The sequence below is a fragment of the Elaeis guineensis genome, chromosome 3 (genome assembly GCF_000442705.2).
Source record: "Elaeis guineensis isolate ETL-2024a chromosome 3, EG11, whole genome shotgun sequence".
In the NCBI taxonomy this organism is placed as follows: domain Eukaryota; kingdom Viridiplantae; phylum Streptophyta; class Magnoliopsida; order Arecales; family Arecaceae; genus Elaeis; species Elaeis guineensis.
In genome coordinates, this window is record NC_025995.2 from 116,483,946 (window position 1) to 116,499,168 (window position 15,223).

At 38.9% G+C, this 15,223-nt stretch overlaps 1 protein-coding gene across 1 annotated transcript; it reads left to right on the forward strand.

Annotated features, from left to right (window-relative positions):
- Nucleotides 1–294: 294 nt before the first annotated feature.
- Nucleotides 295–8,945, forward strand: LOC105040658 (GDSL esterase/lipase At5g45920). The gene is made up of 5 exons (XM_010917294.4): nucleotides 295–541; nucleotides 653–877; nucleotides 2,109–2,176; nucleotides 7,488–7,652; nucleotides 8,605–8,945. Exons 1-5 carry the CDS (start codon nucleotides 443–445, stop codon nucleotides 8,762–8,764), a joined length of 717 nt encoding a protein of 238 aa, XP_010915596.1. The 5' UTR covers nucleotides 295–442; the 3' UTR covers nucleotides 8,765–8,945.
- The last annotated feature ends 6,278 nt before the right edge of the window (nucleotides 8,946–15,223 follow it).

Here is a 15,223-nt window from a genome sequence, read left to right on the forward strand (position 1 = left end):
AGATTTACCCGAGTTCAGTTCGAAATTAAAATGAATCCTATTTTTTGGTCCAAGCTCAATTTAAATAATTTCGGACCGAATCTGAAGTTTGACCTAAAGTCAGCTCGATCCGCTGGGTCTCGAATCGATCCGAGCCCACTTTCAGTTCTGGTGAGGAGGCTATGGATAAAATCATCCTATTAATCTTATGGTAGGATGGTTTTGTTTTGAGTAATATTTTAATAAATATTTTATAAAAAATATTATTTTTATATTTTTAAAAAAATAATATTATTTAGATAAAATTATCCCAAAGCGAGTACAGAGCATAGAACGGTATCCTTGTTTCTCTGTGTCTATTATTTCTCCTGTACATCTATTCAGACCGACCAAAGCTGAGATAACCAGAGAGATCGGATATCTCGACGGAGTGGTGGTGGTAGTAGCTTCACGGAGAGGCGATATGCGTCCGAAGTTGGTGTTGTTCGGAGACTCCATCACGGAGGAGTCCTTTGGGGATGGGGGCTGGGGCGCAGCTCTCGCCCACCATTTCTCCCGCTCGGTGAGTTCACCCTTGAGATCTGGGATTGCCGAGTTCTCTCGGTCTCCGTCCCTTTCCCTCCGATTTCTTTTCTATTTTTGAGATCTGGAGTATTTTATGGTGGGCGATCAGGCGGACGTGGTGCTGCGAGGGTACAGCGGGTACAACACGAGGTGGGCGCTGAGGATGGTGGAGAAGGCGATGGACGGGGTGTGCGTGGAGGGTAAACCACCGATGGCGGTGACGGTATTCTTCGGAGCCAATGACGCCTCCCTCGCCGATCGGAGCAGCGGCTTCCAGCACGTCCCCCTCCCGGAGTACCTAAACAACCTCCGTGCCATATGTTCCTTTCTCAAGGTACGACACCGCCACCACGTGACTCTCTCCTTCAGTTTTTAGCTAGTATATTACTCAAGCATACAACACGTGTGCCTCCACGTGCGGTAGAATTATTTTACATTCCTCGGCATCGTACCGCCCTCTCGCCCCCTCACTGACCGACGCTGTGTACACTGTACCGCCTTCTCCTACGAAGAAGGGTGAGGAACGGAACGGGTGCCGCCGGACGCTGGCTGCGTTAATGCTGGCTGTTTGAATATATATTTTTTTAAAATGCTTTAAGAAGAACATATAGTGCCCATTTGATCGTTTTTGTTTTTGTTTTTGTTTTTTTTTACTTTTAAAAATAAAATCATAGAAAACCAAAAAACCATACTTGATGATATTTTTTTTTAATTTCTTGAAAAAAAAACCGTAAACTTTTATACTTTTAATATTTTTTAAAGTTAAAAAAATCATTTTTTTTTATCTCCAATTATAGCGCGCTACCTCCACACCACCACCGGTGTCGTCTCCGCCACTACCGTCATCACCTCGCCACCGTCGCCACCACCACGAACCCATCGCACCATCGCCGCCTTCACCACACCATCACCACCACCATCACCGCTTCCATCATTAGCATCCGTCCACCACTATTGCCGCTGCCACCACACCACCGCTGTCAGTGGCATCATATATCCTAATAGAGGTGTTGGTGGTTGCAAAAGTTTTTCACGTAACATCTTATCGTTCTCAACGCATGCTTGGCAGCAGGAACTCTCCGGTATCACTCTTTTCTACAGAAGAAATTTGATATTTGCACCCATCTTTTTTTCTTTTTTATTGTATAATCTCGCATTCATTGCATCATCTTTTTATGGGATTGTATTGCTAGGCCTAGACTAGGGTGCTGATGGTCCCCATCCAACAGTCAAGCTGGCATGTGATGATTAAAGAAGAAAAAGGCTTAATATAATGATATTCTGACGCCTTCACAAACTTCCACTACTTCATTTCTTTGTTGTTATTATTATTATGATTATTACTATTAGTTAAAGAGCTAATAATCAATTACATAAAGATATTGCTGTAAAGGACTGTTAATACAGAGCCCCTTCTGTGCGCTCTGACTGTTGGTTGATCATTACCAGTGAAAGACTAACGCTCACTTCATAGTGGGTGGCAATTTATATCAGTTCCCAGATTGTATAGAAGCTGATTTGCTGTCCTTTTACTTGTTGTACCTTTGTTTATATGTTTGGTACAGGAGCGATGGCCTTCTACTGTTGTGATCCTTATCACGCCGCCACCTATCGACGAGGAGGGGCGACTCCGGTAATTCTATAAGTCCCTCCAAACTGTTTAAATGAATCACTATGCAGAATTTTGCTCTTGTCATACTTGGAAGCTTGGTGAATTGGTTTTAAATTAGCAACAAACTTCAAACGAGTTGGATCAGTTTGTATGGAAACATTCCTTTGTAGTATTCTTGTACTTGCTAATGAATAATAGGTACCTGCACGGTTCTTGTGGAATTTTTGTCATTTTAGGCTGTACATTGATGTGACAACGACCTTTCTGACATCCAATTTGGGCTGTAAATTAACAGCATGCTTCATATGATGAAGTTACATCAGCTGATGTGTTACTTCTTAATTGCCAGTCTGGCAGTCTTCCTAAGTGTCAGTTGAGAAGGGAGCAGTACAAGGCTTACACATAGTTGCCAACATTTTTGTGTGAGATTTCTGTATCTTGCTGGCATTACTTACAAAAGAAATAAGGGAAGGGATGTGGCTTTACAAATATGCTTCTATTCATATTATTATAACTACAAAAGCATTTTTATTTGGGTTGGTCTATGTGAAGAATTCCATGTGATGTTGGGGAATTTTTCTGCTTCATTGGAATATGATAGGATCCATATAGCCACTATATTTTTGTCAGCTGATCTAATTCATCTTCATAAGCGTTTCCTGTTGTCTTATTGAAATGTTAGTTTTTTATCAGTATGTCAAATAACCTGGCAAGCAGTGTCAGGGCCTTAAGAAAAGCTGATGGAGCACATGGCATGCCTTTCTACCATTGCTTGGCAACCCCATTTTTCTATCAATTTAGAGCTAACAACAATGGAACACATTGGATATATCATGCCTCTTAGACTGCTGTACCTTGCTGGCTTAATGAATGCTTTGTTATGATGTGTGGCTCAGTTTCGGAGTCATAACCTGTAAATTATATGATGAAATGATATTTAAATAAATTTCTAATACTATCTGGTATCTGTTATTTCTTTTCCTATCTGCGTTCAATGTCCTTGGTTAGAAATTTAAAAAGCTAATATGAAATAAGCTTGGTTGCAAAGGTGAGGAGCTAAAATGGTCTCTCAAAGCATCCATACAGGTATTATTATCAAACAATAATTAGTTTTCATAAATTTTGCGAAAAGCTCTCATGGTGGTGTATCCAAAAACATCCTAAATGAGTTGTAAAAATATTCTCAGCCTTTTACTATAATCAATGAACTTTAACTTGGGTTATGTTACAAATATATGTTTTCTCCCAACTCCTGTTCAGGGTCATTATCAATGTTTTCAGAACCGGTACCGACCGCCGTGTCGGTCGCCAGCCGGTACGGTATGGTTCCGGTTCCATATTGTACCGACACACGGTACGATCAGGCGCGTCGGTCAAATCGGCACGCTATTTTTTTTTTTTTGAAAGAAATATTCAATTGTTTTTTTTTTTTTTGAGAAAGGAGTATTCAAATTGTTGTTTAGTGATATTAATTAATGTTTGTATTACTCGGAAGTCTCGGATACAACGTTAATCGCATGCGATATGAATCTAAGTGTGTCATAATATTATTTAACATCCTAATTCCTAAATAATCAAGACATAGACAAGATATCATTGGATCCTAAAATGCTTAAATCAATTAAAAAATCTAAAAATACTAAATTTTGACATAGTTTCTCCTTGTTTTTTTTTATTTTTCACAAATTTTTTTTAAAAAAAACAAGAGAGGAAGAGAAAAAAGGGAGCTAGGAAAGAAAACTTACCTCTAATCCACATTGTTCCTTCATTTTTTTGCCGTTCTTGAAGTGGGAGAGCGAGGGATCTAGTTGGAGAAATGAAGAATACAGAGTCCTCTCTGCCTCCCTCTCTTATTAAACACACCGAATCAGGCGGTTCGGTCCGAAACAGGGCCGAACCGACTGGTTCAGGCCACATACCTTGGTTCGGGGTCCGAACCGGACGGTTCCTTTTTTTTTTTGGTCTGGGTGCTGAAATCCACGGTTGAACTGGACCGGTTAGGCGCCGGTTCGGTTCGGAACGCCTCGAACCGGGCGGTTCGGGTCGGTTCTGAAAATGCTGGTCATTATCAATTCAAAAGCTGTCATGTTCTTCCAGAATTTCTTAGGTCTTCTCTATCTTTTCTTGATACTAAAATGTAAGCCCAAGCTTGCTTCTATACTTATTGCTGCATGTTCTGGTTCTATTATCATTCATTGGCTGGCTGGTTTGTCCCTCACTGATCTTTGGCATGACTTTAATACTTCAACTGGAATTTTTTGGCTCAGTCCTAAATTATGTCATCTATCACTCATTTGATATTTTTCATATTGCTTAAATTTTAGGGCAATTTTTCCATCATGTGGTTGCTTTCTCATCTTATAAGTGAACTCTGGTTTTATTTTATTAGTTTTAAAATTATTTGCTTGATTGAAACATCCCAAATTTTCTCTCTCACATCTAGCTCCCAAGAAAATCTTGCAAAATCCTTTCTCCCCTTCAATTAAGATATGAAAACTTATTAGAACTGGGTAACAAAATTGTTGTGGTGGGAAGCTTTTAAAATCTGCGTGCAGACCAACACTGTAGTCTGAACTGTTTTGCACTGTTATGTGTTTGAGTTCAAATAGTTCAATGGTTCCACCTTGATCCCCTCCTCTCCTGTACCTGCACCAATTTATGTGGAAAAGGCATCTGCTTAGAATTTCATTTTTATACAACGTGAGTGAAGCTAGAGGGTTCTAAAGAGGACCATTATTTCCCCATGTCCATGATAGAGAACAAAAAGCTTTTCTAGACAGATATGGTCATACAAAAGAAGCTTAAATGAAGACCACTATTCAAATGCTTTTTTTACCCTCGATTGTCTGTCACAGAAATCAACCTTTGCTGAAGGACATAATGGGATGGAAAGCTACTTGCCAGGTTTTCTATGCTTCTCACATATTCCGGGAGGCCAATCAGGCTGCTGGTTTAATATTCTCCCAATCATTGCAAGGCAGTTTTTGACTGTATCCATCCGGCTCTAGCCCAGTTCCTAAGAGCTGATGGTTTTGGTGTTACTTTTCTTAAACATTCTAAATGCCTGCATGAACTGGTTGTAACTTTTTGTTTTGTTTTCAGCTTCAGCTCCTTTTTGTACCAAAAACAAAAACATAAACCTTATATTGGAGTTTGAGTTCCTTTCTAAGTTAGTTTTTTCCTCCATTCACAAAGTACAATGGAACTATGTAAAGAGCTAGATACAAGCAATAGAATTCCAAGAATCTTCATTGCTTGTATAAAAATCTATCAGAAAAAAGAAAGTTGAGTTAATATAGACTAGAGAGTTTTAAGATATTAAGTGCCTCCATCTCCGAGGCACAAATTATAAGCCAGATAATCAAGGGTTCCAGTATCTCTAGGTTGACCTTTCAATAGTCGAACAAGGCAGGTTTTTAACTTAACAATAAGGCAGGATGAAGATTAATTTATTTAACCTACAATGTTTCTAATAACAGTACAGATTGCAGAGAAAGGTTTTTAACTGTGTTCGGTAAAATCAAGTTTTTTAAGATTTTTCTCTATTTTTTGGGTAAGGAGCTTTTTAAGAATTGATAGATGTGACCTGGCGGGTTTCTGTCACATATTGGTGTTGATTTGCGATAGAACAAGGAAATGCATAATTTCTAAATGAAGTAGTTGCCAGTTCAATCTGTGCAAAAAATCTAAAATGCTGATTGCTTCGAAGGGGATTGCTTCTGTTTTCTGTTAAGAAACAAAGCTTATTATGCAGAGTGATTATGAAATCAAGAAAAATGCCTTGCTCAGATGCATTAATCTTTGAAATATGGTTGATACTTGTTACTTGTATGCTGCCAGTTTTAGCAAACTAATGCCATGTCTCCAATAACTTGTTTTATTTGAATCCTTATAGATAATATTAGTCACGAACACATTCTACAAGCCTGGTAGACACTGCCCCCTGTATATAATGAACACACACTTGCACCTCTAACACCATAAAGCGAATGCCTATGTGCCTGCGTCATGCTTGGACAGGGAAGTCATCTAACCACATGCAGCAAGTTCAGAGAACCGGACAATGAACTCCACATCTCCCCACCAACCCATCCCACGTTTGCAATGTTTATTCTCTTTGGCTTTGGGGCCTCCTGAGGAAGGTGGGTGGCTGGTTTAAAGAAATAAAGAAATGCATTCTCTAAAAGTATGGATGAATTTATCAACTCACATGAATAAAACTAAAAAGATCGCAATTACCTGTACTTCATATCTCTTGTGCATTGCATGTGCCCCATGCTAGCATGTATTAATGCATCAAGTAATTCCAATATGATGGTTTGCATACATTCAGTGGATTGGAGCTCATTCAATTTCTAGTCCAGTGATCTTTATATAGATCTTTCCTTGGAATTCAGTATTCGCTCTTTTGGTTCTAGGAAATACAAATAAAAAATACTGAATATTTTGGCTTTTGGATGTACCTATAAACTTTGTTCATTACTTTCCACCAACGAAATTATGGACGTTTTCTTTTGTCCTTTTCATTGAGTCATTTAGCTTTTCTTTTGTAGAGGTTCCATTTATTCAACATATAGAGGGCATTGTAAATCATAATTTTGGGTCTATGTCTAAGCTTAAGAGATCAACTAAGTTGTTGATGATAGATATGTACATAACACACACACACACACACATATACATATACATATACATTTACATATTGTGTATATATATGTATGTATGTATATATAAATATATATAGAGAGAGAGAGAGAGAAAGAGAGAGTTACAATTTCTTTTCTTCAAAGTGTTTTTCATTTTATTTTCTTTTGTTGGTGTCTACTATAGTTATGTTTTTGTATTGTCTGACTGTTTTGGGTTCAACAAGCGACCTATCTACACTAAAAGGTGGAGGGACTTATTATAACCATAGGATAGAAGGGTAACAGACTTCATTATTGGTCTGTTCAGTCAACATGGTTTATATCTGGTAAGCAACTGATAATTTATGTATATGACAATCCCGCTCTGCCTTCTGTATTCCACCAATCAGCTGTGAAAACTTCCATATGTCATATGTGTAACTTAAACCCTGAAGAGGAAAGTAAAATATCTAGGAAAGTATGGGCATTGTTTTTTATAGAATTGAAAAATGTTGTAAACATGTGAACTACGTCTACATGTATAAGATGTGTTTGAAATATAGATCATATTTGGGTTCTTGAGGTTTCGTATCATACATAGTAAGCATGGTATGCATTTCATACACGAAACATATAATTCAAACAGGAGAATTTAAATTATTTTAATTAAAAAGTTTGCACTGATGGTTCAGTTGGATGTTGTGCAGGTATCCATTTGGCGACAACCCCTCAGGTCTGCCAGAAAGAACCAACGAGTCTGCTGGCGCTTATGCAAAGGCATGCATAGCTGTTGCTAAAGAATCTGGAATTCCAGTGATAGATATCTGGTCTAAAATGCAGCAGTTTCCTAATTGGGAGAAGATATTTTTAAGGTATGCATCATATTGCACTCGTCCCCGTTGCGACGGTAAGGTTGCTCCATTATGACTTAGATGTCATGGTTTGGAAACATAGAAACAACTTCTCCACATGCATGACCCATCAACTTTGAGCTTGTTATGTTTGTTAGGAGCTTCAATGATCAGAATAATTTGGGTTTTGTGATGATAAACTTATTTAGTTAGGATGGAATATGACTACATAAAAGATTCTTTTGCTTCACCTTTAGCATGCACCTTATGATTTAAGTGACCACAAACAATAAGTATGCAATTCTAAAGATAAAACCATGCTTAGGTAATGTTGTCTAGCAATCACAGAGGGTTCCTGAAGAGTTATGATTTGGGGTGTTCAGGTTGTAGAGTTCTAAAAGGAGATAGAGAGACCACTTAGAATTATAACTAGAGTAACTAATAAAGGTTTCAGTACCCTTTCGTTTTGGGGTATTTGGCATTGAATAGCAACCACCGACTTCACTGAGCTGACTCCAAGAAGTTGGCAAAATACTTACTCACAAATGTTCATTTAAACATGGGCATTCAGCAAAGCTTGCTTTGTATTACATGAAGACAATTAATAGGGGCTAAAGAAGAGTCAAGAAAAGTGAATTTGAGGCTATGCAGATGCACATACTGGTTTACGTTATCACTTCATCTTCTGGTGGACTCAAAAATTGATACCCATCTTAAGAATTTCCTGTTTACCTTTTATGTTTATTTAAATGGACGAGGCCTTCTATAATGACCAATCAAATGGAACCCGTTAGTGTTGCCTAGCTGTTTAGAAACTCCCCTTGTTAGATGACTTGAATGATTGGACTCACCGGCCCTAATTCTTTAGACACCAGCAAAATCAGGTGGTGTGCATTTTTCTGCTTGACTCTAGAACAACACAAACATATGCCTTCTTTCTATGCTATTTCAATAAATGTATATATGTTTGCAGGGATGGGTTGCACTTCACTGCTGGTGGGAACAGGGTTTTGTTCGAGGAAGTGGTGGAGAGGCTTAGAAATGCAGGCTTGAGCCTCGAGACCCTGCCTGCTGATCTACCTCTCCTTTATGATATTGACCCCAATGATCCTCTCAAATCTTTCAGCAATTAAACTTCTTGCTATTATGACAAGGATGTTGGTTGTGGGCGTTATCTTGACTGTCGAAAAACATTACATCAGTACAAGGAAAAAACATCATAGACTGCTGGCATCCAAGTCCCTTTTGTTACAATGCAAGCGCTTGCTTTTGCTGACATAATATCTCTTTTGAATGCAAGCTATATTGGTCTTATGTTTGATTGGATTTTTGTAGATTGATGGTTTCTACCCTTGTTCCTGGTTTCCTTCATGGAGAAAGTATTCTCCCTTACAAATCGAGCTGTGATTTTTCTCTATTTCATCAGCTTCCAACCACCCAGCTATTACGAATTGCAGGTATAGGTTTAAGATTGGATCGATATTGCTGTTATGGTATTTCTCTTCCTGACTTCAGTCAACAAAGCTCATTAAAAAAATGATTCATGAAAAATCTGATAGTGTTCAGTGTCAAAGATGGATAATGTATTGGGAGGGTTTATCTCCAGAATTCCTTTGGAATATTATTGCAATTCAAGGACTCTTGCTTGTCAAATTCCTCCTTTTTCGGAAGGATCCTCTTCTCAGGACCATTAATAATCGAAATACGGGGAAACCGATGCGTCGAGCTGGACGGTCAAGTCTGACATTAAATGAACGCTGCTCTTAGGAGGGGAAAAATGATAATTTTCTCTTAGGAGAGATGATGGATGTAGTTAAGCTTAGACACGGATGGATTATGTTTTGCACCAGTGTCGTAGCAGATGGCTTCCGTGGTTACACAGGAAGAATAAACCACAATCAAGTGAGGAAAATAGGAGTGAAAAGCTGGTGAAATTTACAACAAATCAGCTCTGGCTCTTTCCTTTCCTGAGAGAGGGCTTCCAAAGACTTCTGCTCCAATGAATTTGTCGCGAGAATGGACATCACTTTCAGCCTCTGCAAGAAGTTTGTGAATTGCTCATGCTGGTTGAAGTTAATAGAAAGGAGATGATAGATTAATTGTTATCCTAATTGTTATTTCAAGAATGAAATTGAGATAGGTGGAAAGGGCATGCTTTAACCAAGTTTACAACCTGCGTTTGTCTTTCCGACATGGCACTATTTTTTCATCACCATTGCAACAACAAGACTTATGGAATATTATATTTTAATCCGATGGGGGGGAAGGAGATGCTGTTCGATACATGGCTCTCCTCTTCATAAACTACTACCCAAACATTATCCCTTATCACGAGCTTCCAAGAAGCATGGAGTGGAATATGAAGTCTCTCTCTCACACGCGCGTGATGCACGCACACGGGTGCCTAATTAAGGAATAGTTGGCGAGAGGACATGGTGTTGAGGGTCCGGACCTCCCGGCACTTCCCTCTCACCCTCATCAGCTCCCATCATGGACCGAGCACTTCCTTCATGCACGAAAAACCGACCGCTCTGCCCACCATCTTTACGCAGAAGCCCGTCGGCTCGTTGCAATCTTGCTTCAAGCGTGACAAGCCTTAAGCTAATTACTACCAAGAGGAACACCAATTCCATCCGGATCTTATACATGTTAAGCTTTTGGAATATCTTAGTAGCCAGTGATCGTGATAACATCTATATATAGACGAAGAGAGAACCAAAAAGGAGGAGAAGAGCTGGTGTCTAGAATCTAGTGGATAAGCTTTTATTGTCATAGTAATGGAGGTCGTTTAGGCAATGCTATCTTTGTGACCGATGTCCGCGCTTGCGGACAAAATCCAGCGTAGCGGACAGTTATGATCTGACTTCGTCCACTGCCTTCTTTGTGCGCCATCGATTGCCTCCATTGGCGATACGATGACGATCACAACTGCCGGATTCTATCGATGGGCAGTTTTTTCAAGATAAGCATCATCCCATCAAACAGTCAATATGAATCGACTCATTATCCTGAACCTGATTTGAGGTTCTCTATATGTCCAGTTTTCTAGTTCTTACTTCACAATATATGTGGTTATAGCTAGAAAGCGGTGTGGTTTTGAGTGTCTTTCTTTTCCAAAGTAGAACTCAGTGCAAGCGTACGGGCGCGTAAATTGTCGCCATCCATGGCCCCGATGCTACAATGTTTAAGCTACTTTAGAAGATTGTGTTCTCTCATGATTTTTCCAAGACAGAGTTGAAGGAATTTAATCTTTCAACACTCCGAAATTGCTCTGGAGGGACGAATAGATCCGAAATTGTCTAGGCTACGTGTCGAGTCGCCGATTATCATTTACGTTTTGTACTTTGTAAAAAGAACGGGAGGTTTTAATGGGCTGGAGTTGGCCTGGGCACAATTTAGGCCATGGCCCTTGGGTTAAGGGTTTAGGCCTGGGCCTGCTTTAACTAAAAAAGCTAACCTGAGTCTTGGATTCTGGGCTTATTCTCTGAGTGTCCGAGCACCAGTTTTGGATGTCAGGGACCATTTTGCTAGCCGCGACAGTGATGGGCACCAGTTTTCTGAAGATTCCGGCCAGACAACAGGCCACAACAATGGTCCAAAGGCCGGGCCACTTTCACCAATTGGATGAAGAAAGCCAGGCATAGTCCCTAAAAGGAAAATGCATACCTTGAATTATCTCCAGGCCACGAGGCACCATGGAGTGAATGAATTCTATCTACTATTCTTTCTCTAAATTTCTAGGTCTTTGAAAAGTGAAGGCCACCATACACAATGAACGTATGACTATTAGATTTTGATTTGATGTGCCCACATGCTTTTAAAAGAAAGATCACTAAATCCACTGCGTAGTTATTCCTACGAAGAAAGAGCACCCTTTGGCATTGCGACAAATCCCTTTTTAAGGAGAAAACTTTCTGTAGTTGACCATCTAGTCACGTCCTCGCTGGATTTGCTTCGACGTAACGTGGGCTGTCCTTAGTGCCATCATCCACGGACCTCGGCCCACACTCCACTCAGAGAGCATCTACTCCTTGAAGAGCCTAAGCCTACTGCTTTGTCCTTGTTTGACCCGAGTCGCCACACCAATTTGCCCATATCCCCATCCATCCCCATCGAGCACCCAGAAAATGTGAGAGAGAGAGAGAGAGAGAGAGAAAGAGAGAGAGAGGAGAGAGTCTCTTGACATGTGCATAATTGTGAGCCATGGTTATCTAAATAGTGCATGGGTATGAATGATCTATATATTTCCTGGGTAATTATGCAGCACCCAGATGGAGTCTTAGTTTGTTGACATATGACCTGGGCCTAATGCTTTTGGGTGTACCTAGGATAGGAAAAGTACCTTCCTACTGCCAAAGATGTTAGGCCATGTGAACCATCGTAGGCATGGCCTGGCTTGGATATAGTTATTTAAAAACTTATTTTTTTATAAATAAATATTATGAAAAAATTGATCAATTTTTTTATTGATCAACTTATTTATGTTCTCATATTTTTTTAAACAGATAGATTACTTTTTCATAGATAGCATTATCCATGAAATGAAAAAAAATCTTATCCACCTAGAAGATGACTAAATCAATTTTCTATTAATAAAATAAATATTTAATGTTATTCTTAAAATATCACATCCTCATTTTCGATATCTCTATCATTCAATGCCCAATAACTCAGTCATCAATTTTCTCCAAATCTAAAAAAGATGAAGAGTACTATGAAAAATATGGATAAATTTTAATAATCTATCCAAAAAAATAATAATGCAAAAATATATAAAAGAAAATGGATAAATAGAAGATATATAAAAGAAGATGGATATAAAACATGGATAATAGATTTTGAAGCCACTTTTTCATATATAAAAAAAAAAGATAAATTATTTTTTTGTTTAAATATTATCTGAAAAATATTTATTTTAAAAAATATAGATTTTCAGATAAATTTTTTATCTATAAAAAAATAGATCTTTGGATGCATCTCTCATCCCCAGTAATGGAAACAAGAAAAAGTCGGCCATGGAAACAAGAAAAAGCCTTAAGACTATCACCCGGCCCCACCCAAATAATGGTGTATTGTAGGCCAATTCTATTGATTGAAGTTTATCCGAATATATATTGCCATGTGCCTGAGAACCCTATTGGTGACTAATAAAGAGTCGACACATTGCATTTGGATCGGGCAATTTTATTCTTTTTCATTCGTGATATAAAGTAAAGGATAAGAGAGCAAGAGATCAGTGGCTTAGAGGGAAAGAATTACAGCATACTTGGTTGACGCTTGGCCGAAGCTCCTCAACAGTAATGGATAAGAGTATATGGACTCGATTATTGGCCAACACTCCTGCCGTTCTTAGGTCAACCACATGATTGCTTTAACCTTTACCTGAGCCCACCACAAGGCTATCGATTATGCCCTGTATTTTTCTGCGTGGATCACTAATGCCTGTTCTTATCCTAAACAGATTATTGCCCTACAGTATAAAAAAAAGATCTCTATGGACTCGCATACGTGGTTTTAGAATACTCTCCACACTCCACTTCCTGTAACTAGGTTTTGTGTGCCTTCTGTGAGTGTTCATTAGGACGCTGGCGAGCTTACATCCTGGACCTACAGAGAGAACAATAAACTGTACGTGTACTAGAAGCGTGGAAAGCAATTTGGATCATCTCCAGCCTTTTAGAACGAATAAACTAACTCTTGTTTGGCCATAATGGGGAAGGTTGATTGGACAAAACTAATGTGCCTAAATCTTTATTCTTTAGTGCTATATTGCACGACCAGATAGTTAGCATGTTTCTTGAGCTGCATGGAGGTAAAATCTAGGTGCTCCATAGCTAGCTTGGTTGCAGGTCGGAATCCAACGGAGACTTCAGTAAAATACTTCAGGTATAAACAGCCTTGCATTAAATAGCATTTTGGTGTTCGTGACCAGAGGCACCAGGATGCCCTACCCTTCCAAAGGGTGACCCTTCGCAGCATGGAGGACTGATCAGAAACGACTGAATAATCCCTTCCAGAGGGCGACCCCTGGTTTAATGGGGAGTACCATGGTTCTCAAACTTGTTTAAGAAAGATGAGTGTTGGGGGCTAAGAAACACAAACGAAAACAAAATGAGTAATAGTGTGCAGGTATAAGCTTAGCTTGTGCATTCTGTCTCTGTTGTAATTTCTTAGAATGATAGAAGAAATTCTTGTTGAACACTTGAGTCATACATGGAACCTCCTCCCAGCAAAGGAGCAATGCAGCTACTGGGCTACAGTCCTGCTTGTCCTTCAACATTTTTGACATATCGAAGAAAAGTTGTCAAGGGATTCATTGCAGTTGAGAATTCAGTCATTGTTTCCTCGAACCTTCAATTCTTTTGCTTAATAGTTGAAACGTGGAAGCTGCCTCGGACTTCGTTTTAAAAAAAATCATGGAGAAACCATAGTGTTATTCTTCACCGCAGCACAGTACTGAACTGAAGAGAGATTAGTGAATTAAAAAAAAAAAAAAAGGATCCATGAAAGTACTTAAATGAATCATCGGTACAAAATTCGTCACTGGTAAGTGATAAGTCACCTCAAGGACGAAGTTCTACCAACTAGAGCCACCAAACTTGGATACCAAATTTTTGCTGCGGTCACCTAAATTGAGGGGATCAGCACTATAGCCACCACGTTTTCGTCAAACTTTATATAAATTTCATCAGAAGTAACTCTTCTTCGGTGATCTCAAATCATAACCATATGAATAGAAACAATTACAAAAACAATTGTATGTCTGCAAACTGATTAAAATATGTAAGTTCGGGTCCAATGGTGCAGAAAAAATATTGAAAAAGATGGAGCAGTGAAAATTTTACATTATTTTCACTATTGTTATGCCAATGCTTCATAATGGGACTCCACTTCTGAGTAACTCCACTATTAAGATCAAGGTACATTGTCTTGGTACTAGGTTCTACATTAGTGCCATTAGTAATCTGATACAGAGAGTCCAATTCGGTGTACTCATATGGTATGATATGGTATGTTCCATTTTACTCGATTTGGTACAATATGGCATACCTTGTTTGAGACCCTTTAGCTCTGTCCTTGGGACTGCATGTTATCATGACTCCAAAAAATCTGCCAGCCTCTCCCCATCATGTGTAATGCAAGTTAAAGCAAGAAGGTTCTATTTATGAGTTCTCATTTTTGCCCCATCAACCATTAGCTCCTGCATGTAGATCCTTGTGAGTAAATTTGCACTTCAATTATGCAGTGAGCTTTGCAAAATGTGAGCTTTGCAAAATGTGACATTGGATTTGAGCTTTTCATACAGGATGAACCCAATCTTTCAAAGATAAACTCCACTTCACATATCCCATTTTCCAGCTACAAATGTGATCGGGCCAAATTTGTTCTAAGAAAATGTGTTGACTCAAAAGCTTCAAGCAAACGTCCACATTGATCCACTATGGGGAGCTTATTGCATGGATCAAAGTATCATGCACTTCTTAAAAGTATGCAACATAAGCATGTAATTGAAGCTGTAACTATCTCAACATTATGGAGTTAATTTGCAGAGATTCTGAGGCCTTGCATGGTTTTTATTTTGCCATAAAGAG